Raw genomic sequence first — 21,391 nt, 5'->3', positions numbered from 1 at the left:
AGAGTGTCAGACTATTCAATTGTAATAAGTCGCTTGATAAATAACAATAGGTACCATAGCGAAGACATTCGATGCAATTGATGAGACTTATTTATCTTCATATTATCTTTTCTAATTAGAACATAAGTGTATAAAACTCGTAATAAATACGCGTGGAGACCGCGAAATTAGACGCAAATATGCTCATTGTTACTCAAAAAGCGCGCAATTTATCTCAAAACCACACATAATCACGGACCACCAAAACTGACAGATCGTATCTCAATAGGCGTGATTCCTATCATTACGAAAAAAATACAATTCTAATCGCTCTAAAAGCTTCTAAACAACAAAAGTAAGACAACTCACCATAAATTTTCTTGACTTCGTTGTAATTACCAGCATTATCACAATGAACGCACAAAATAAATACAATAAAAATGGCTCCTAAGGTGTACTGAATATACATTTTTATATCACAACACACACGATTCCGCATGCAAAAATAGTCTAAACAATGTTTCTAAACCACATTTTCACTTCGATACCTTATGCAGGCGGAAATAATTCTACTAACAAGTCATTTATTTCCTCTAAATTATTTCAATCAAGGTGCCATCTAGCTGGACCCCGCCGTCTGTCATTCATCTTGTCAATAAACAATCAATGTTGCCATCTGTGATAGAAACTCCCACTATGGTAACATTGCCATAATTTGCATTTTAAGTAAACATATATATATATAATATAAATGTATGAATGCAAACAAAAATATCAATAGCAGTAGGTAAATAGAATAATTATATGTCGTTATTTTTATAAATGATGTGATTAATTTATAAATTATAAAAGTTAGTATGACCCTTCTTATTAGTGATCGAAGTATGACCCGAATGAAAATATATTCTACTACAAACTTTTTATTTGTTTATTTCATATTATCAATAGTGTTCTTTGTTTCAAGTTAAATCATATAAATATTCATGGTTTTGAGATTTATCTAAATGAATAAAACACTATATTTATGTATAAACAATTATTTTTTTATGTTAGCAATATTGCCTAAAAACATGTCGGCGAATTACAAACGAGGATAGCAACACTAATAGTGAGATTGTTTGTTCGGCTTTGGGTGTCAGCCGCTTTGTAATTTTTTATTGTAATAAATATAGAATTAATCAGTGATATCGCTGTGTAAATAAACAGAAGATGGTTTAGTGAGCGTGAGATGAGTTTAATGTTGCAGTTTAGCGTGAACTGTATGTAGAAGGCAGCTTTTCCGCCATGACAATGGTGCACACTGTCAGGAAGTATCGCGCGATACTTGCCCTTTATTTAGGGTTTATCGCATTACGCTGTCCTGTTTTTGGTAAGTTACTAACAATACAAGTTACAAAACGTTTAAACTGTTAGTTAATTTCCAGTTTATCCTTTTAGATTCCACTTAGATCGTAGTAACATTGCTCACCGTATATCAAACATAGGTATATTTTTTCTTTGAAAGCGAATGGGTTTCGCTACGTCCTGCCTGTAAACAAACCTATATCCTATATTATGAATAGTTAGCTTCTGAACGCAGTGTTGAATGCCTTTATATTGTATTTTTGAATAACCTCACGTAATGTTTGTTTCAAGTAATCAACATAAATTACAGTTTTAACTCATAACATGCAATAGAGGATTATTGTTACTTGTTCAATAATGTCATTTAGAAGTTTTAGAATAACCTCATTACTTTTATTGCTGAACTTGAACTGTGTTAAATAGCCTGTTAGATTATAAAACAGAATATGTGTTATTGAAATTGTGTTACATTGTTGGAATCAAAGCAGTGTTATAAACATTTATTTCCTTGGCCATTATAATGACTAAAACTACCATAATTATTTCATTTGATTAGCAATGTTATCATGGTAAAAATCTCATAATAAATATATACTCACAAATTGTTATTTCTATAATATATATGCAATTTTTTCCAGCTCCATATTTTGGTATTTTACAAAGTTATAGTCAGTGTTCTACTAAAGTAGCAATAGTATGTGGTACTGGACAAATTAATGGAATTTATATATTTATTTATAACTATCCGACCCGCCAAACTTTGTACTCCCTCAAAATCTATTTATCAAATATATTTCACATAAAATATAGCCTATGTTACTCGTGGATAATGTAGCTTTTGAATGGTGAAAGAATTTTTAAAATCGGTCCAGTAGTTTTTGAGCCTATTCATTACAACCAAACAAACAAACAAAGTTTTCCTCTTTATAATATTAGTGTAGATATTTACACATACAATAATGAAATATAACATAGATCAAACCAAAACATACCTGGTACATACACTATTTATATGTAAGAAAAATAGAAAATTATATCTTAATTAGTTCCATTATATAATAAAGAATAAATGATACACTTTCTTGTAGTGTAGTATTCATTAATTTTGCAATATTCTATCTGAGTTTCATTTGTCTCATAATAACAGTGTTAATGGCTGCTGTATTTTGCTTTGAAAGATGTAGTAAGGGAAACAGTGGCGGACTAAGATCGCTGGAGACTCGGGGCGGAAAGTTGAATGGAGGCCCCCAAAAGTGTAAAAAGTTTGTTTGATTTTACAAAAAGACAAATGTGTCATAGAATTATTTGCCTTTGATGTGGTGATCTGTTTTTTTCACTGAGTGATACACATTTCTTAGATTGTTTAATTCAGACAACCTTTTTAGCATCTGTGCTTGAAGGCCCCTCAGGATCAGAGGCCCGGAGCGCACCAACCTTTCCACCCCGCCCTTAAGCCGCTAGAGAAGGGAAAGGCACTTATTTAAATTGGAATGCTTCATCCATTCCAAATTAGTCGTCAGTAGTAACACTGTATCAATGGCTCACCTCAGGTAGGACACCAATCCTATTAGAGGTTGCCATATGGTCTGATGCTACTTCTAGTATTTAAAAGATGCATGAAGTTACATACATGCAATACAAGTATAATGATCTCTTCCATACACACTAGATGCACTATTTCTATTAGTAAATATACTAATTAATGTCTACTACAATGAGGAAATGAGGTAATAGTAAAATAATCTTATTGTAATATGTAAATAAATAACATAAACTTATCATTACTATGTTTAGAAATAAGAAGGATTCATAACAATATTCTTATCAATGCACTCGGTAATTCCATATTATTATTATTATCGGACAATTTAATAATATTTCTTGAGTATGAAGTTTATGACTAAAATGTAATAAGATATTGTTAATAGTGGTGTTGTAATATTATTAATGAATATAAAATAAGTATTCATTCACTCAGTATTCATAATTTGACTATAAACATAAATTTTTGAATATTTTTTGTTTAAAATAATCAAAAGCTATTCTTCAATAGGAACTGCCTATTTACATTAAGATATAAGTTTCTATGTACTCAAATACAAAGTAAAATACTCATAGTAATATATACTAAACATGTAATTTTTAAAACTCTTATTCTCATCTCTATCCGAACATTATCTACATAGAGATTTGTTATGAAGTGTTGACATATTTGTAAACAGCTCATATTAGTGTTCTTATAATGGGCTCTTGCCTTTGTTTTAGTGTCAAGTTTTAATCTTAAATATTTCTTGAAAAAAACAAATATATTTCATTTTCTGTATTAATCTATCGGATTTGTTACTTTCTTCCTATCTGAATTATAACAAAAGTGTTGAATGACAGATACTATAATTAAATGATGTCCCATTTACTTCATATTTCTGTGTGTCAGCTCAGAAGTTATCCGGAAGATATCTATTACAGCAATAGGAACGCTTTTCCATTTGTTGTACTTTTATTATATTCGAGTGTACAATAAGTGTAGGTCTTTTATACAATTGCATTTGTATAAAAGACCTTTATCAAAAAACTAATGGATTTTTTGCTATTTATTTGTTGTTATAATGGCAATCAAAATCAATCACAGTTTTTCTGTATCTTTTTTACGTGATTAGTAATTTGTTTGTTGACTTTATCCATAAACTCTGCTTTTGATGTCATAATTGCCAACTTCAGTCTGAAATATTCATATTTAATTATATTTATTTAGGTACTCATAGTTCCAAACTAATAATGTATGTGTCATAGGGAAACACAAAATCAAAAACTAATTTAAATTTCCCTGCATTGTGACTACACCATGCGAGTCATCAAAATGCAATTACTATCACTATTTATTTTTAAATTCAAATCCATTCAACTAATTCAATAGTTTTATTTCTACCTAATAACAGCAGTGTTAAGCGCTGCTGTGTTCCGGTTTGAAGGGTGTGGTAAGGGAGACAGACTTTTCCGAGGCGTTCCAGCTTAGTCCTCAGGGGTAGCGGCGCATCTGTGGCCGACCTCAGGTAGGAATATCTAATCCTATCTGGGGTTGATTACAGATGTCCATGGGCGGCAGTAGCCACTTACCATCAGGTGGACTGCATGCTCGTCTGCTACTCTTATATTATAAAAAAAAAAAAAAAATTTCAATGTCATGAGACACATGACTGACAATGACATAGGTACTCAAACTATGTACACACACATCAATGGTATAATAGGAAGAGAGGAAACATTCATTAATTAACATCCACATACCTCGTATATATCCATTTTGACATTTACGGCCCCACTTCCTTTACACTTGTTTTAACTGCATCCTCGAAGCTTTCTCAAGCATTTCACATGCATTTTTCATGTACAGGTCTGGATATAGGATAGCTTTTGGAGCCTTTTTAACAGGCTTTTATTAGCTTCACCTGTATGTATGTATGTTTGTGAGTTTGTGGGTTTGTGTGTAACTCTCCTTTGGATTTAGAGCAAGTGCTTTATTACTGTTAGTATGTATCCCCACTTTAATTGTGTTCGATAGCTTAGCGGGCTAAGGCGCAGGTCTGCTGACGTTAACTCCGCCATTCATCGGTCGTGGGTTCTAATCCATGATGAAAAAAAATTTTTTTTGGCAAATTCTTAACAATAAATCGAACTAAAAAATGAAAAATAAATATAGTTTAAAAGACCTAAAAATCACGGTTTTATGATAAAATCAACTAAAGAGTAGAAAATAATTTACAATCTAGAAATCAATTAAGTACAGTAAATAGTATAATTGTGTGTGTGGGGTGCTCCATTTATCAGTTTTTGAAAAATACTAACTTCAATGATAAAAAAAATAAAAAGTTCTATGGACGTCTACGCAGACGGGACGGCGCGGCGTTAAGATGCTAATAAAACATTAATGGGATCTTAGCTTTCTTTTTAATCGTAGATGTAATTGCATCCTGCCGTTTGTGACGCAATAGGCGGGATGCAATTACTGGGATGCGCTATGTTCCCATGTGTTATGGTGTGACGCTGACGTGGGCTTTACAATGGTGTGATCTACACGTGTAAACGAAATGAAATGTACCTATTTATTTTTTATAGGTCTATAGCACTTACAAATTGTCAGTATCAATATTAATTTTATTTTTAACCGACTTCAAAAAGGAGGTGGTTATCAATTCGGCCGGTATCTTTTTTTTTTTTTATGTATGTACACGAATTACTCCGCCGTTAGTGGACCGATTTTAATAATTCTTTTTTTATTGTGTAGGGACGACCTGGAAATTGGTCCCATTTAAATATGGTTAGAATCCATCGATGGGTTCTGGAGAAAATGAGGGGAACTCCTCCACCCATGTAAATATAACAGCCCTAACTTCGCCGTTTATGAACCTATTTTAATGCCTTTAATTTCTTGTGTGGACAATTGCTACAAGTTGGTCCCATTTAAATATGATGAGGATCAGAGTGGGTTCTGGAGACAAAATATGTAACTCCTCAACCGATGGGTATAATTGAGTTTTGTTTGACGATATTTGGTGTAGGTTCTAATGAAATTACAAAGCCAGTTCATCATTGACTATTTAAGGGTCTGATAATGTGGCTCGGAGACAAAATATGTAACTCCTCAAGCGATGGGAATAATTGAGTTGTGTTTGAAGATATTTGGTGTAGGTTCTAATGAAATTGCAAAGCCAGTTCATCATTGACTATTTAAGGGTCTTATAATGTGGCTCGGAGACAAAATATGTAACTCCTCAACCGATGGGAATAATTGAGTTGTGTTTGAAGATATTTGGTGTAGATTCTAATGAAATTGCAAAGCCAGTTCATCATTGACTATTTAAGGGTCTGATAATGTGGCTCAGAGTCAAAATATGTAACTCCTCAACCGATGGGAATAATTGAGTTGTGTTTAAAGATATTTGGTGTAGGTTCGAATGGAATTGTAAAGTCAGTTCATCATTGACTATTTAGTTAGGTTAGGTTGGAACATATAAGGTAATATAAAACGAATCGAGCAGGGCGCGGTAGCGCCCTTGCGAGCGGGCGGTTCCAATCAATGTAAATTCAGACCTTACCTTCATTCATGATCACGTTTTTGCAATTGTATATTGTATTAATATAAATGTTAGTATGTCATCACTAAAAAGGGTGAAAATAAAATTTTAACAAAAAAATACAACCGACTTCTATGTCACTACAAAGTAAAAAATAATTGAAATAAATGTTGGTTTAGTACATATTTTTGAAGTCGGCGCTCATATTAGACACGCTGTTTACATCGTTATCCAACGAAATATATTGAGCGCCGACTTCACAAATATGTACTAAACCAACATTTATTTCAATTATTTTTTACTTTGTAGTGACATAGAAGTCGGTTGTATTTTTTTGTTAAAATTTTTTTATTAGTACCAGAACAATTACTTAGTTTTAAAACTTTTATCCCCCTTTAGTAATGTCGATATGACCCGATTCTTGTCCGCAACAGTTTGAAAATTATTGTTTTCTATGCAATCATTGACAAATACTATATGTCGAACGTGGATATTAAAGTATTGTAACTGAATGGATGCTATAATATTTGTACATACATAATGTAGCGTTCCAACTTAGTCGTCAACATCGTGATTCATCTTACCTATATGGCCGATGTTATACCTACTATACAAATCACATGATTTAAAAACGAGAAACCCGACTGCATAAATAAGTTGAAATACATAAATGAATAGGACTTTTGAGGCGAAATTGTCTTAGTGCTCAGGAGTGGGAGCGCAAGTGTGATCGACTTCAGATATAACTTATATCTTATAAAGATATCTAATAAGAAAGTTGTATATGCCGCGCCGAAATCGAATACGTTCTATACGTTCGAAAAAATCGTCCTCCTATAGTACGGTGGTTTTTAAGTAATATACAAATAGCAAACGAGCTTTCCTTCCCACCTGACCACTTACGGTCAGACTATTATGTAATCAATTTCAAATAAGATAAAAGTCCTACCTGAAGTCGTCCACAGCATTCCTACTCTGGAAGATTAAGTTTGAACTCCTTGAATAAGTATGTCTCATTTAACAAACCCTTCAAACCGGAACACAATACCTTAACACTGCTGTTATTAGACAGAAATAGGTCTAGCCATGGTTCTTCCAAACTCACCTTTAAGGTATTACTTAAATATGTACCCCCATAAAGAGCTGGGGCAAATCGTACTTAATAAATAATCATACCTAATCTCTAACTTATTTTGTTCAAATGAAGTAAGAAATTTCTATTCAAAGTAAACATTGATTTGCCTAATTAATTTCCAAGTAGGTACATCCGCCCGCCCACGTGAACGACATCGAAGTACGTAAACAAGTAAATATTTGTTTATTTAAATTATGTTGTGATGTTTACTTGAACATTTTACATGTACCTTGTAATAATACAACCATCGGGTCAAGGTTGTCCAAACATTAAAAATCCTTATCCTAAAGTGGAACTTTCCTTAACCTTGCTTCACTGAAACATTGATCGTGGATGGTTGTCCACGGAGGCAGAATCACCACCACGAATGCAAGCTCGTTTCCCACAAATTTCAAATAAGTAGGTGAGCCGAGTGCCGAAACTTTACTAGGTACAGAAATGAGAATTTTTAAAACGAAATACCCTGAAATATACTGTTTAAAAATATGTCACTCAAATTTTTTTAGAATCCAACAACATCTCATATATTGCATATATTGAAATAAGTAAATCCGCTTGGGTTGCAGGGCGTACCTAAAAATGAGACAAACATACGAGAGTATGCTCGAAAAATATTACTCTCCGCAGTCGGGTAAAAATATGGTCAAGTTTCATCATCATCAACCCATTACTGTCCCACTGCTGGGCACGGGTCTCCTCTCAGAATGAGAAGGATTAGGCCATAGTCCACCGCGCTGGCCAAGTGCGTATTGGCCATACCTTTACATAGACTTCACATACCTTTAAGACTTTTTTTAATCTCTCTGGTATGCATGTTTCCTCACGATGTTTTCCTTCACCGTTTAGCAAGTGATAATTAATTTCTAATTCGCACATAACTTTCAAAAATCAGAGGTGCGTGCTTGGGATTTGAACCTCGGACCCCTCGATCGTCAATGTGGTCAAGTCAAGTTTAATTACCATTAATCCTTATGACAGCTGACTTTACATAGCTAAGCAAAAAACCATCCAATTTAAGAGCAATAGACTTTTTTTATTATTCTCCTTCAATTTAAGGATAATAGAAAATTTTAATTAAAAGGTTATCCAACTGAGTGTCAACACGGAATCAATTCCGGGCTACATTGGAGCTAACAAAGGCATTGAGCGCGGATCGCGTCAGGGCATTCGGGTTTTCCCAGCACGGCCTACATTGTAATGTTTCCGATCGATAACTATGGGAATGTAGATTTTGTACGTTTTTGAGTGGTTACATATTTTATAGAAGTAGGTACGGGTTAAAGGCTGAACCGTATCGGTCATTCCGTAAATCAATCCGGCCTCCGAAAACGTAAAAAATACTACTAAAAAGACCTGTAAACCATGGGTGTCGGTTACGATGTATACGACTTTGGACCAACTCGGTGACAGAACCCGAGGTGGTTCTATTCCGGTGACATCACCACCACTCGTACAGCAATGTTCGGCATTGCTATATTCCAATCTGACAGATGTGATCAGGGAGAGAATCATCCAACTTAGTTTTATAAGTTACAAGGTATCTATGGCTCATTGCACGTAGACATTATTTCACGCACACTTAAAAAAAAAAAACAAAATTAAAAACTATGAAATATAAAAAATAATTTTAGTCAGAGTAGAGTTTAATTTGAAATAAGTACCCGACCTATATCCTACTTCCCCTTCAAACCGAAAGCAATATATCTCGTGCGACCATGTGCACAAAACAATCAACGCTGGCCCGGTCGCTCTATCTGGGTCTCTGTATGATTCAATGCTCTGTGGGTTCGTTAGTTTTTATTTCTTTTTGAATAGACCAGTTCGAGTGGAGCGAGTTTGATTGGTGTTTTCATGTTATGCCTGAAGTACGGAAATAACGCTTTTTACGGTGGCTACAGACATGTATAGAACAGTATGCGAACATCCAGACCCAGGGAATCCAAATTGTCATTTAGATGTAAGCCGTGGTGAACCCGGAATTCTTTACGTATCAGTCTATGAGGAGCCGCTACGAGACAGTAACCGCTACGCCACACAGTCATCATCGCGGAAAATGGTTTTAAAATATTCTAATTGGATCAAATTTTATACATACGAGTTAAATATAAAAGATATTAAAACTATTACATGCAAGTAACATCTAAGCAGGTACCTACGGGCAACTTATAATTCCTGTTAGTGTAGCTCTCAGTCTCTACGGACTTTGCAGTCCGCCGAGCCTCCGGTTCTGGAGGCCCCCAAATATAGTTGCTAACTGTAACCGAAGAAAAAATTGTGTATGTAATGTGTTATTAGTTAAAAAAAGAGTCTTGAATGAAAAATCTATGACATGTGTATGTGTCCAGTGAAAAAAGGACGCCGGAATAAAACCACTGACATATGTACTTACCGCGAATAAGATCTTTTTGAAATGGGACCTCCATTTAACATTTCCGCTCCGAGCTTCCCGTTGGTCCGCCACTGGGGTAGCTAAAAACATAGTGTAATAACAGCAGTGTTAGGCCCTGCTGTGTTCCGGTTTGAAGGGTGTGGTAAGGGAGACAGACTTTTCCGAGGCGTTCCAGCTTAGTCTTCAGGGGTAGCGGCGCATCTGTGGCCGACCTCAGGTAGGAATATCTAATCCTATCTGGGGTTGCTTACAGATGTCTATGGGCGGCAGTAGCCACTTACCATCAGGTGGACTGCATGCTCGTCTGCTACTCTTATATTATAAAAAGATAATAAGTCAACCTGATCATGTGTGGGGCCAGTCCACAAATAATCACCTATATAATGAATATAATTATAATACGTAACTAACTCTAAGTAGCTAGGCGAACAATCTAAGTTACACCCCTGCAATACAATGTTCCCCCTGAGAATTAAGTTTGAACACCTAATTTAAGTATGATTGCCTTACACCCTTTGAGTCAAACAGTAACTCACAATATTATAAGCCAAAACTAACTAAAGGAACTGCCGTCGTAGTATTGCCAAATTTAACAATAATTGTGTACGTTGCGTAAATCTTTAAAGTGCCGCACTGCCACTACATGGGATCATACCGTGACCGTGTCAGGCAAAAATAATTATTATATCATTTCCAGGGTATCAGGTGGGGATGGAACAGTTGGTCCAATAGTGTCATAATTTTCAATATTTACGTTTTCCTATTCTGACGCGTTCATAGCACGGTTTTGGTATGGTATTCTATCTTGGTATGGTATGCTAATTTCGTCATGTACATGTGTGTCCGCCCGGAGATCGAACCCGGAGCGCATTGCATGTCGGACTGGTATGTGGATCACACGGATAGTCGTAGTACAGTAAAGATATAGCGATGTTAATCTAAAAATATCTCTTTAATTTACGGAAAAAGTATCGCAGAATTTTTCCACGATATTCAAGTACAGAGATGAGATAGAAAAAAGTTAAGAGCGAAACGGCATAACTACCCTACGGAGATAAAGCGAAACGAACATAAAACACTTACTTTACTGGAACGAACTAATTTCCAGCGCGCAACACTTTTGTAGGATAGAATTTAATTTGAACGAAGCTACGTACATCGGGGTCTTTTTAAATTCACTGAACTGTTTATGAAGTCCTGGTAGTAGTTACAATCTAAGTACAAATAAACTACCAAGAACTGTTGCAATATCACAAAGTTGATAGGATTTTTTGCACTAATTTTGTACCGTTTTACAAATTTGCTGTATATTTCGTTCTATATCATCGGTTATACTGTCTTATAACAGCAGTGTCAAGTTTGTTTAGGTTTGAAGAGTAATAAGAGAGAGACACTTACACAACGCATACAAACATGAGTGTTTGCGGTGATTTCACGTAGTACTCAAATCCTGTTTGGGTTTAATTACAAATATGTATGAATGGGTGTCAAAACCTCTAATAGAAATGCTTGATCAAGCAGTCTCATTGGTGGATTTGACCCCATCCGCTCAGTTATCTCCCACATCTCGGGTGGAAAGGCAACCTTAAATGGACGTTCCGTTGCTATTTCAACTTCATGAAATGACTGCCTACACGGGTCTCTTCTTGCAAATTTGAATTCGCTTAATTCGTGAATCGGTCAATCGTAACTTTCAGAGTCCGAATTATATCGATTCATTTTCTTTGTTTCAGCTCAAGATGCGCCGGAAATTTTCAAATTGGTCTTGTTGAAAGGCGACGTGGGCCAGGAGTCAAATCTCAGTTGCAGCATAGCACCAGTTGAAGTGGAAGTGGAGTGGCTGTACAATGGACAAGCTGTTAAAGTTGGAGACCGGTGAGTTTACTTTAAAAGAGCAGGTGGCTCAGTGGTCCTAAAGTGATGTTCGAAGCTACGGATTCCGGACTTGTAATTCTACTTTGAATAATGTAGTTACTAATCTATTTATGACCTTAGTTTTTATTATCCTAACCTATAAACTAACCTAATCTTAAGTATGTACAAAGCATTGGTATGCTCTGCACATTTTTAAAATTTTGTTAAGTTTTCGTGTCTTATATAATAAGATTTAAAGTCCTAATCCAATATTATGGCTTTAGCTTTATGTCGTATCACAGTATTGTTTCAATCAAACATAATCTTATTGTTTACAGAATAAAACAAAAAGATGAAGAACGATTTCTCCAAACAAGAGATTTGGACGGCAACCCGAGAAAATTTAAAATGACCAACTTAACGATAGCGAATGCAACATCGAATGATGACGGCAACTACACCTGCTTGTCCAAACTGGGCGAGAAGAAGTCTGAGAGGACGATCGTTTTGGATTTAAGCTTCCCCGGGAAACTTATCGAGAGGACAGCCGGGCCGATCAAACTGAATGTATCGGACCAGGGGAATGTTACGATGCAGTGTGTTTTCGAAAGTAATATACACATATAATAACAATTAGAATACATATTATATAGAAACTCTTATTAAATAAAATAAAATGTTTTTTTTGCATGCTGGTAATTATTTGTTATGCATTTTATCGTATTGTATACTGGCAAGTTCTATTTAAATCGTCATTTATTAATTGTTTGTTTTAAGAGAAAAAAATGATTTTGAACATAGTTATCTAAGTAACAATATTTTCTAAAAGCTCAATCTTTTTTATGCCATAGAAATATGAAATCGACATGCAGCTTAGATGATCTGATGAAGCTTATGGACATCTAAACATACATAGCTGCCGATGGAATCGAAAGTCCACCAGACCAGTTAGAAGGCACACAACCATACATATTAACAAAATATTGGAAATACAATATGTATTTTTTTCTTTTTCAGTATACAAACCGGAGGATGTGAAATGGTTGAAGAGGGGTAAAGACAGTGAAATTACTGAATTGATAACAAAACCCCCGAAGAAGGTTAATTTGAAACAAATAAAAAGCACTTATGACTTGCACATTAGAAGTCCGGAAGACAACGGCACCTACATTTGTGAGGTTTGGGACACAGTTGCTCTAGCCAATGTTACCGGCGAAGTCGACATTATCGTGTTCGCACCACCACAGGTCGTCATAGACACAGTAATACCGATCAGCGCGTCCCAACTGTTCCTGAACTGGACTGTTCGCTCATACAACTCCCCGATACGTTTCTACAACTTGATGTATCGCCGCCTACCATCAACAGACTTCAGCTTGTACACACGAGAGAAGATCGGCGTCAAGAACATCTCTTTCGTTATGGAAGGACTAGAGAATTCAACGAAGTATCAACTCAAGTTGGAAGTGACGACGATGCATGGGCAAAGTAAGCCGCATATATACGAATCGACAGTGAGAACGCTCGACAAGGACCCGGTTTTCGTACCGAATATTTCTATCAATGGGTTTTCGGCGACGTCAGTAACAATCGGATGGGCGCCTCCGCCAGAAGATATCGCGGAATTGATACACTATTACCTTCTTGAAGCAAGGAAGATGGATGAGGTCGCGCCAAGAAGAGCTTTTCATGAGAGAGACAACAGAAATCTACCTTACATGTTTGATAACCTAGAGCCTCATAGCACTTATATGTTCAGAGTAAGGATATTTTGTATTACTAGCGTTGTTATTGGTTTTGAATTGAGTTATTATTGAAAGTTAAAAAAGGAGATTTCTAATTGTGATGTGTCGCGGTTTTGGTGTCATAATTTATTATTGAAGTTATGTTATATATTCGTATATGTACTGTTTACTCAGTATTTTCTAAAACTCGCGATGATTATACAAGTACTAAAATAATAAAATTAGCAATCTTATTAAACAACGATATCGATATCCACGACATATATTTATTTGTGTATCTATGTATTTCCACCAGGTGTGTGCATGTTCGGACTTCACGAAGCTATGCGGCAACTGGTCGGCGGAGATCCCGGCGGCGACGCTGGACGGTATCCCGGGGCGGCCCAGCAACGTGTCGGTGCACTGCGACAGCAGCTGGATCGTGCTGTCGTGGCAACCGCCGCTCAAGCCCAACGCTGAAATCAAGGGTTATACGGTGAGTTTGGTTAATTAACTAGATTTTACCCATAGCTTCGCTCGCGGTCAGAAGTTTTTATTTATCCGCCGAGCACGGTGATTCTTTCGGATAAAAAGTTGCCTAAGTCCTATTCTGACTCCCTGACATACTGTCAGTGAGTATCTGTGTACAAAATTTCATGACAATCTGTTATGTAGTTAAGGTGTAAAAGCGTAACAAACACACAAACAAACTAACATTCGCATTTATAATATTAGGTAGGATTATCCTTGCTTTACCATAAGGAAAATGTTGTGAGGAAGCTTACACGCCTGAGAGTTCTTTAAAGTGTGTAAAGGCTATCAATGAGTACTTGGTTACCGGTTGACTATAGCCTATGTCTCTCTCCAGCAGTGGGACAGTAATGGGTTGACGATGACGATACTGATTTGTATTTTTATCTTAAAACTATTATTTTTGTCTGTTCCAGATGGAGTTGACTGGCAACGCGACATACAAGGATCAATTCGGAAATATGAAGGATATAACATGGGGACCTCTTACTATATTCAAAACAAATGACACGCGGATGTACAGGTTAGTATATGCTGAAAATAAATAAATATAAATGTATACTTGGCTTATAGGAAATTTTGAAGGTGGTAGAACCCTCTGAAGCTCGATTCCAACTTCACCACCGCCACATCTATTTCTGTTTAATAACAGCAGTGTTAAACGTTGCTGTGTTCTGGTTAGGAGGGTCTAGTAAGGTAAACATACTTTTCTGAGGCAATCAAACTTAGTCCTCAGGGGTAGTATCGCATCTGTGGCCGATCTTAGGTAGGAAACCAAAGTTATCTATGTCGATTCTGTAATCAACCGGTGTGTTCGTGGGCCACAGTAGGCATGTACCACCAAGTGGACTGCATGCTTGTCTGAAAATAAAAGATAAATTTATCAGTTCGTTATTCCTGAAATACTATTTTATATAGTAAAAGATTGAATTACAACATTATTTATTTTCTCTGACAATTCATTCCATGACATCTTAGTCTTTAAAAAAAACATAAAATCCTTCTTTCTTTTTATATTGTTTTTCGCTACATTGCTGCTCACCAGCAATTAAATAGACTCTTATTAACATAAATTAACTAAAAAGTATTGTTATAAAAATATACCCTTAGAAATTGAATCGATCGTCCATAATTCGTATGCAACTACATGCAGCGCCTCTGGTGATTGTTTAAGAATTCAAATTTGTCATTGTACGGACATGTGCCAACTGCAATTAATAAGCTTCCAATATGTCAACTTACCGCTGTGGTGCCCCCAGGTTCGACGAGCTGCAGCCGAACATGAACTACACGGTGCGGCTGAGCGCGATGACGCGCACGCGGCGGCGCGGCGAGGAGGAGCTGCGCCACTGCCGCACCGCGCCCGCGCCGCCCGCCGCGCCGCCGCGCCCGCGCTGGCAGAAGGTATACTCCGCGCCACACTGCTGGACCGCTCTGAATATAGAAATGAATCGCCTCGCCATTGCTAATTGTATGACACCTGCTCACAATTACTTCAGAGCGGACTAGCAGTTTGGCGATAACTATACTTATTTATTTATTTATGTGGTACAATCCATTTTATTGTATGGGACTCTTATAAACACATTGCTGGTGCAAACGCCAGAATGAGGCTGTTTACACGCGGCAAAGTATCGCGCCAAAATTAAATCTATAAATAAAAACTTCTAAACTCAAAACATGTAAGCTAAAACGCCATAACAAGTAAATACTACAAATAAAGACTTGATTTTTATCTTATAATGGACTAAACTCGATACATCTTATAGTTTCCCAAATATTTAATTTTATGCGTGCATTATGATGTCATCGCGCGCTATTATGACGTCACGTTACAAAGGTTACGCGCCTTACTCCTGAAAGTCTTATATTATTTAAGGGTGAATGTGTACATTTTAATCATTTTTATCTTTTTTTAATTACAGATCCGAAAAAACAACATATACATGTTTTCAATGTATCTTCCGAGAGTATCTGAGAAGAATGGATCCATATGCTGCTACAGGTAAATATCATCACTTTATAATTTTGTGGACATAAACTCCGGTAAGGTACAGTTAAATCCGATACAAACATATGTCTTGTATCATTTCATGTGCATTTTATATGGTCCAGATAATTTCATTGGAATATAAAAGTTCCAAGTGTCAATTGCTTGACCTGTCATATTGTTACTTAACTTTATTTAAATTTAATATTATTATATATTTTTGTTTCAGAATATACATGGTCCGTTTGCTCCCTAATATGGACTGGAAGACCCTGCCATCTCCAAGGGACATCACTATTATTGATTTCGAAGAAGCTCACAGTGTCCGGCCGGTCCTTGGCGCTTACATTACTGATGTGTTTTCTAAGTAAGCCGTTATCACATTTTCTAAAATTGTACCAATTTGCTCACCCTAGCTTCTTTATTCATTATGCTGTGCACTTAATAAAAAGGTTGTTATAAAATGATTGTTTGCTACGCTACTAGTATTAAGAAATAGTGTAGTAGCTTATTATTTTAATGTTAGCGATATATATATTTCAATTTTAAATCTGCATTTGTGACGGGAGAATACAGACACTTTTTTATTTAGAATCATCTATTTTAGCCTGTTTTCCATGATTAAACAGATTCGCTTCTGCACCTAAAGACTTAAATTATAATGATATTTACCTCTTTAAAAAAAAATTAAACCTACACAATAATGTTATTTTACACAGACCTGTATCTAAACAAATACCGTACCCTTATCATGAGTTTTTACGTTTTGACAAATGTGACTGTTTTGGTATTTGTTTACGTATTGGCCCAATTTCCAAGTTCTGATATAATCCGCTGGGGGCGCTGATTGGAAATTGTATGGGCAAATACGTAAACAAATACCAAAACAGTCGTATTTGTCAAAACGTAAAAAGTCATGGTAAGGGTACAGGTCTGTGTTATTTTACGTGAAGAATTTGAATTTAGAACGTGTGTTCTATCCGTGCAGCGACAGGTTCCCCCCGGAGTCGATGCTAGTGATGGGCGACACGCACTCGGTGTTCGACCGCGCGGAGCCGGCGTTCGCGCGCCCCGCCTGCCGCCGCTGCCTGCGCATGCCGCGCCGGGGGCCCGACCCCCCGCCCGTGCCGCCCGCGCCCCCACGACCCCCCACCACCTCCACCGTGTCCACTACGAGGGACGATTACCAGTTCGACGATGAGCTGGATACTACCGCGGAGCCGGAGGAGACGGTCAGGGAGCGTCGGTCTTATGTTGGGTATGTTATAAATGTATTTATGCGAACCGCCTGCCACCTCTGCCTGCGCATGCCGCGCCGGGGGCCCGACCCCCCGCCCGTCCCCCCACGACCCCCCACCACCTCTACCGTGTCCACTATGAGGGACGATTATCAGTTCGATGACGAGCTGGATACCACGGCTGAGCCGGAGGAGACTGTCAGGGAGCGACGGTCTTACGTTGGGTATGTTATATATGCATTTATGCGGACCGACCCTCCGCCGGTCCCCCCAAGACCCCCCACCACCTCTACCGTGTCCACTACGAGGGACGATTACCAGTTCGATGATGAGCTGGATACTACGGCGGAGCCGGAGGAGACTGTTAGAGAACGACGATCTTACGTTGGGTATGTTATAGATGTATTTATAAGGCCCGCCTTCCACGCCGGGGGTCCGATCCCTCGCCAATCCCCACGCGACTCCCCCACCACTACTGTGTCTACTACGAGAGACGATTACCAGTTCGACGATGAGCTGGATACTACTCATATACTTCGGTCCAATCTTTTAATAAATTTTGGGTTAACCACTGTATTTTAATATGTATGTTGATGAGCAAAGGGCATACAGCTGGTTATAAGAAGGCACTGATGGTTAAAGATGTTTCCACATTATAACTTTTTTGTTGCTTTCGACATCGAAAAAGTAACGTTTGATGGAATATTTAAAATATTTAATTTTTCATAAAAGGAATAAAAATTATACATGCTTATTTACTAGTCCTTTCAAACTCTTGGTCTTTGCTTAAAAATGCAAGCAAATAAATTCTACTACCCTCTATAACTTACAAATAATAAATAAGAAACCTAAATTGTGTTATGGTTTTTTCTACAGTGATTACATGAGGGACCCAATGATGATGGACAAGGTGATAGAAGAAGACAGAGAAGAAATCAACGTCAAGGACGACCTGTTGGATCCCACCGCCAATTACTCTGTGTTCGTGGAATTGATACGTAAGTCCACATTTTGTATTCGTTACGGAGTTCTCAATAGCAAAAAAGTAAATATTTTCCATATGAAAATTCACTTGGTAGCTCTTAAATTAGCTGTCTCCTTGTTTAATTTATCTGTACAGATAAACAAAAATATTAATATAAAACATGTTTTTACATATTCATTTCCGATTACAGTTAAGTTTTAAAATAAATACACAGCAACTCTTCTGTCTGTGATCTCCATCCATAATAGTGTAAAAAATATTTGTGGACAATCTTTAGATTATATGTTTATAGCAATCCTCACTTCTGAAAGTGTGGCATATTTATTAAGAAACAATGACTGGCAAAGGGAAATGTCCGGCCAGGCTAAGTAATATTGCCCAGGGAGTGGTGATGACCAAACAGTCTCAGTTCGGAGCTTGTATACGCAAGATGTTGAGAAAACTTCAATAACGTGATTCAGAATCTTGTGGCGCCATCTCTTGACGAATTGCGTAAAATCGGCTCCAATCAAATGGTTTTGTTTTCTTACAGCTGGTTCAGAGGAAGACGATCCAATTTACAGTGATTATTTGAACGTATTGATGCCAGCGGCTACGCCGGTAGCTCCTATACCGATATCAGCTCTCGAAATTGGCTTATTGGTAAGTTTTCATTTTGACTTATATTCATTTATTTGTGGAGTCTGTACGAAAATTGTTGCGACTATGCCGAGGTAAAATGAGTACAGATTACCAGAACACTTGGTAAAATGAAGCAATGTTTAATTCGACTGGGCAATTACCACCGCCACGCTTATCTCTATTGGATGTGGATGTCCGTCCACTGATCAATCCCCTCGTCTCGTGATCCGATCGGATTCAGGTACAATCAGTTACATCAGTCCATGGGCGGCAGTGACCACAAACCATCAGGTGGACTGTAAACTCGTTTTTTACTTAAATCGTAACAAAACCAAATAGATGACCCAATATGAGTCTTTGATCGCAATGCCCATTTAAATTGTTATTTTGTTTTTGCATCTGTCAATTCAACAAATGTTCGTATAGGCTCAGGATAAATATAATATATTAAGATATGTGTTTTGTTTGCAGGCAACATGCGCATTCGCGGGTCTGATGGTCCTCTGCATGATCATATTCTGCGTCGTACAGACACGCAAGTCGCGCAAGATGCAGCCACACGCACACGTCGAGATGAACCCCATACAGGCTGCACTCAGGTAATAGAATAAATATTTTAAATGTCAATGTAGTTAGGCTTCTAGATAAGGTGTGCAATAACTGTGCAATTAATAAGGTTGTGTAAGCTTTTAGGTTTGGTTAAAGAAATATTCAAGATTTACAATATGTTATAGTCTGCGCCAATCTGCTAGTCCGCTCTGAATATAGAAATGAATCGCGTCACAATAGCAAATTGTAGATATCAGCGGGACGAAAACAGCACCCCTGGATTTGTGTGTTTATGTATTCGTCCTTGTGTGTTTCCAACGTACCTATAACAAAATACATCCTAGTGTGGGGCTGTGAGGGTAGAAAACGTCTTTTTTAACATATAACTTCGATAAAGATTGCCTAGGATTCCAAGCTAGAACCTTCAAAGTAGGCGTCAGAATTTCTTAACGCTCAGCGATTAGTTGATGTTTTCTCTTATTTATTATATTAGTGACATGTAAAATAAATTTGAATACTGTTTTTCCCTAGATACGTGGTAGGCCACATCGGCGGTAGACAGCAGTTGGCGAGCATGGCGCCGCCGGACATGCCGCCCATCGCCAAGGAGGACCTGCCCGCCGCATACGCAGAGCGCCAAGCCGACTCCGACTATGGCTTCCAGAAGGAGTTTGAAGTGAGTTGCTATAATACGAACGTGATGACTAAAATACCATTATTGCAATCATAGATAAGTATAGATATCTCACCGCCTTGTATTTGATGGAAGCCATTCAATGGCTTAAACCGCTGACAGTTCTGTCAGCCATTTAATGGCTGTCATTGTGTAATTTACGCGGAAAAATACCGACTTGCGCAATCAAGACATGAAATCGGAGAAAAAGTGCAGAGAAATATTGTTTCATTCGTAAATGATCTAAAAACTACATTTTTTTAAATATTTTTCAAACTCGAAAATGGTGACAGTGACAATTTCAATGGTAAAAATGGTAACATTTTCTTGTTAGGAGTGAGTAATCTTTGCTAATTTATGATTGCAATATAGAAAATTGCGTCTATTTCTGACATTTGTTGACTTACTAATGCACATTATTCCGCGTTGATTTTATATAATATGACTGCTTTGAAATTGGCGAATATTTATAATCAATCATCCAATGTTTTACCTATCTAAGATCGAGATTTAACACTATCTGCTTACTAAATTATAATTGGCTTTAAATCATCTATACCCGCGTTTCCCAACCTGTGGTTCGCGGACCCCTGGGGGTCCGCGAGTATATGTAAGGGGGTCCGCGGTGTCATCTCCGGACCATACATAAATTGCTCATTAAATGCAAAACAGTCGCTAAACGAAAAATCAGCAAACCAATTTTATTAGAAAAACTTGATGTAAGCACACGGTGTTTTAAAAAATTAAAAAGATGCATCCAATGATGATCCTATTATTAATCAAAAAAAAACAAGAACAAAATACATAAATCGGTCTTTCAAATTATCTTTTGGCGAGGATTGTTTTTTTTTTTTGCTCTTCATTTTATTAAGGAGGTCCGTGAAAAATCTGCTTGATTTCTGAAGGGTCCGTGAACTGAAAAAGGTTGGGAAACGCTGATCTATACGAAGGTAAAAAGGTGCCAAGTGAGTTTGATATTCGTTCGAGTAATATATCCAAATTTAATTATGCTATTTGTAAACAGACATATGAGGCTGCTAGAACCAAAGTGGCCTAACTGCATTTTGATCTCTATTTTCGTAATTTAAAAATGTTGTATAGTCCGCGTAAAATTGCTAGTCCGCTCTGAATATAGAAATGAATCGCATCGCCATTGTAAATTGTATGACTACACCTCCTCACAACAACTTCAGATCGGACTATACACTTTTACTTTTCTCCATATTGTAAATCTTTTTTGTAGTTAGGCTACTCTGGTTCTAACAGTCTCATATGGTATACAGACCAATAAAAGTCGTAAACGTGAC

At 37.0% G+C, this 21,391-nt stretch overlaps 2 protein-coding genes across 2 annotated transcripts in view; one reads left to right on the top strand and one right to left on the bottom strand.

Annotated features, from left to right (window-relative positions):
* Positions 1–615, bottom strand: part of LOC140754648 (uncharacterized) — a 38,148-nt gene extending 37,533 nt beyond the window's left edge. Inside the window, exon 1 of the mRNA XM_073089653.1 lies at positions 349–615. Coding sequence (XP_072945754.1) covers positions 349–478 — 130 coding nt within the window. The 5' untranslated portion in view covers positions 479–615. The remainder of the gene's footprint in view (positions 1–348) is intronic.
* Positions 616–1,085: 470 nt separating this feature from the next.
* Ptp69D (Protein tyrosine phosphatase 69D) overlaps positions 1,086–21,391 on the top strand; it is a 32,430-nt gene continuing 12,124 nt past the window's right edge. The window contains exons 1-14 of the mRNA XM_073089982.1: positions 1,086–1,348; positions 11,653–11,794; positions 12,112–12,383; positions 12,791–13,533; positions 13,814–13,993; positions 14,445–14,551; positions 15,288–15,432; positions 15,954–16,033; positions 16,248–16,385; positions 17,007–17,276; positions 18,133–18,254; positions 18,774–18,883; positions 19,334–19,461; positions 19,943–20,087. Of these exons, the coding sequence (XP_072946083.1) occupies positions 1,264–1,348; positions 11,653–11,794; positions 12,112–12,383; positions 12,791–13,533; positions 13,814–13,993; positions 14,445–14,551; positions 15,288–15,432; positions 15,954–16,033; positions 16,248–16,385; positions 17,007–17,276; positions 18,133–18,254; positions 18,774–18,883; positions 19,334–19,461; positions 19,943–20,087 (2,667 nt within the window). The 5' untranslated portion in view covers positions 1,086–1,263. The remainder of the gene's footprint in view (positions 1,349–11,652; positions 11,795–12,111; positions 12,384–12,790; positions 13,534–13,813; positions 13,994–14,444; positions 14,552–15,287; positions 15,433–15,953; positions 16,034–16,247; positions 16,386–17,006; positions 17,277–18,132; positions 18,255–18,773; positions 18,884–19,333; positions 19,462–19,942; positions 20,088–21,391) is intronic.

Source organism: Epargyreus clarus, unplaced genomic scaffold (genome assembly GCF_041222505.1).
Source record: "Epargyreus clarus isolate Ecla_fem2 unplaced genomic scaffold, WU_Ecla_fem_2.2 ptg000031l, whole genome shotgun sequence".
Classification (NCBI taxonomy): Eukaryota; Metazoa; Arthropoda; class Insecta; order Lepidoptera; family Hesperiidae; genus Epargyreus; species Epargyreus clarus.
Note: the sequence above shows the minus strand (reverse complement) of the source record. Positions and strands in the feature narration are given on the sequence as shown.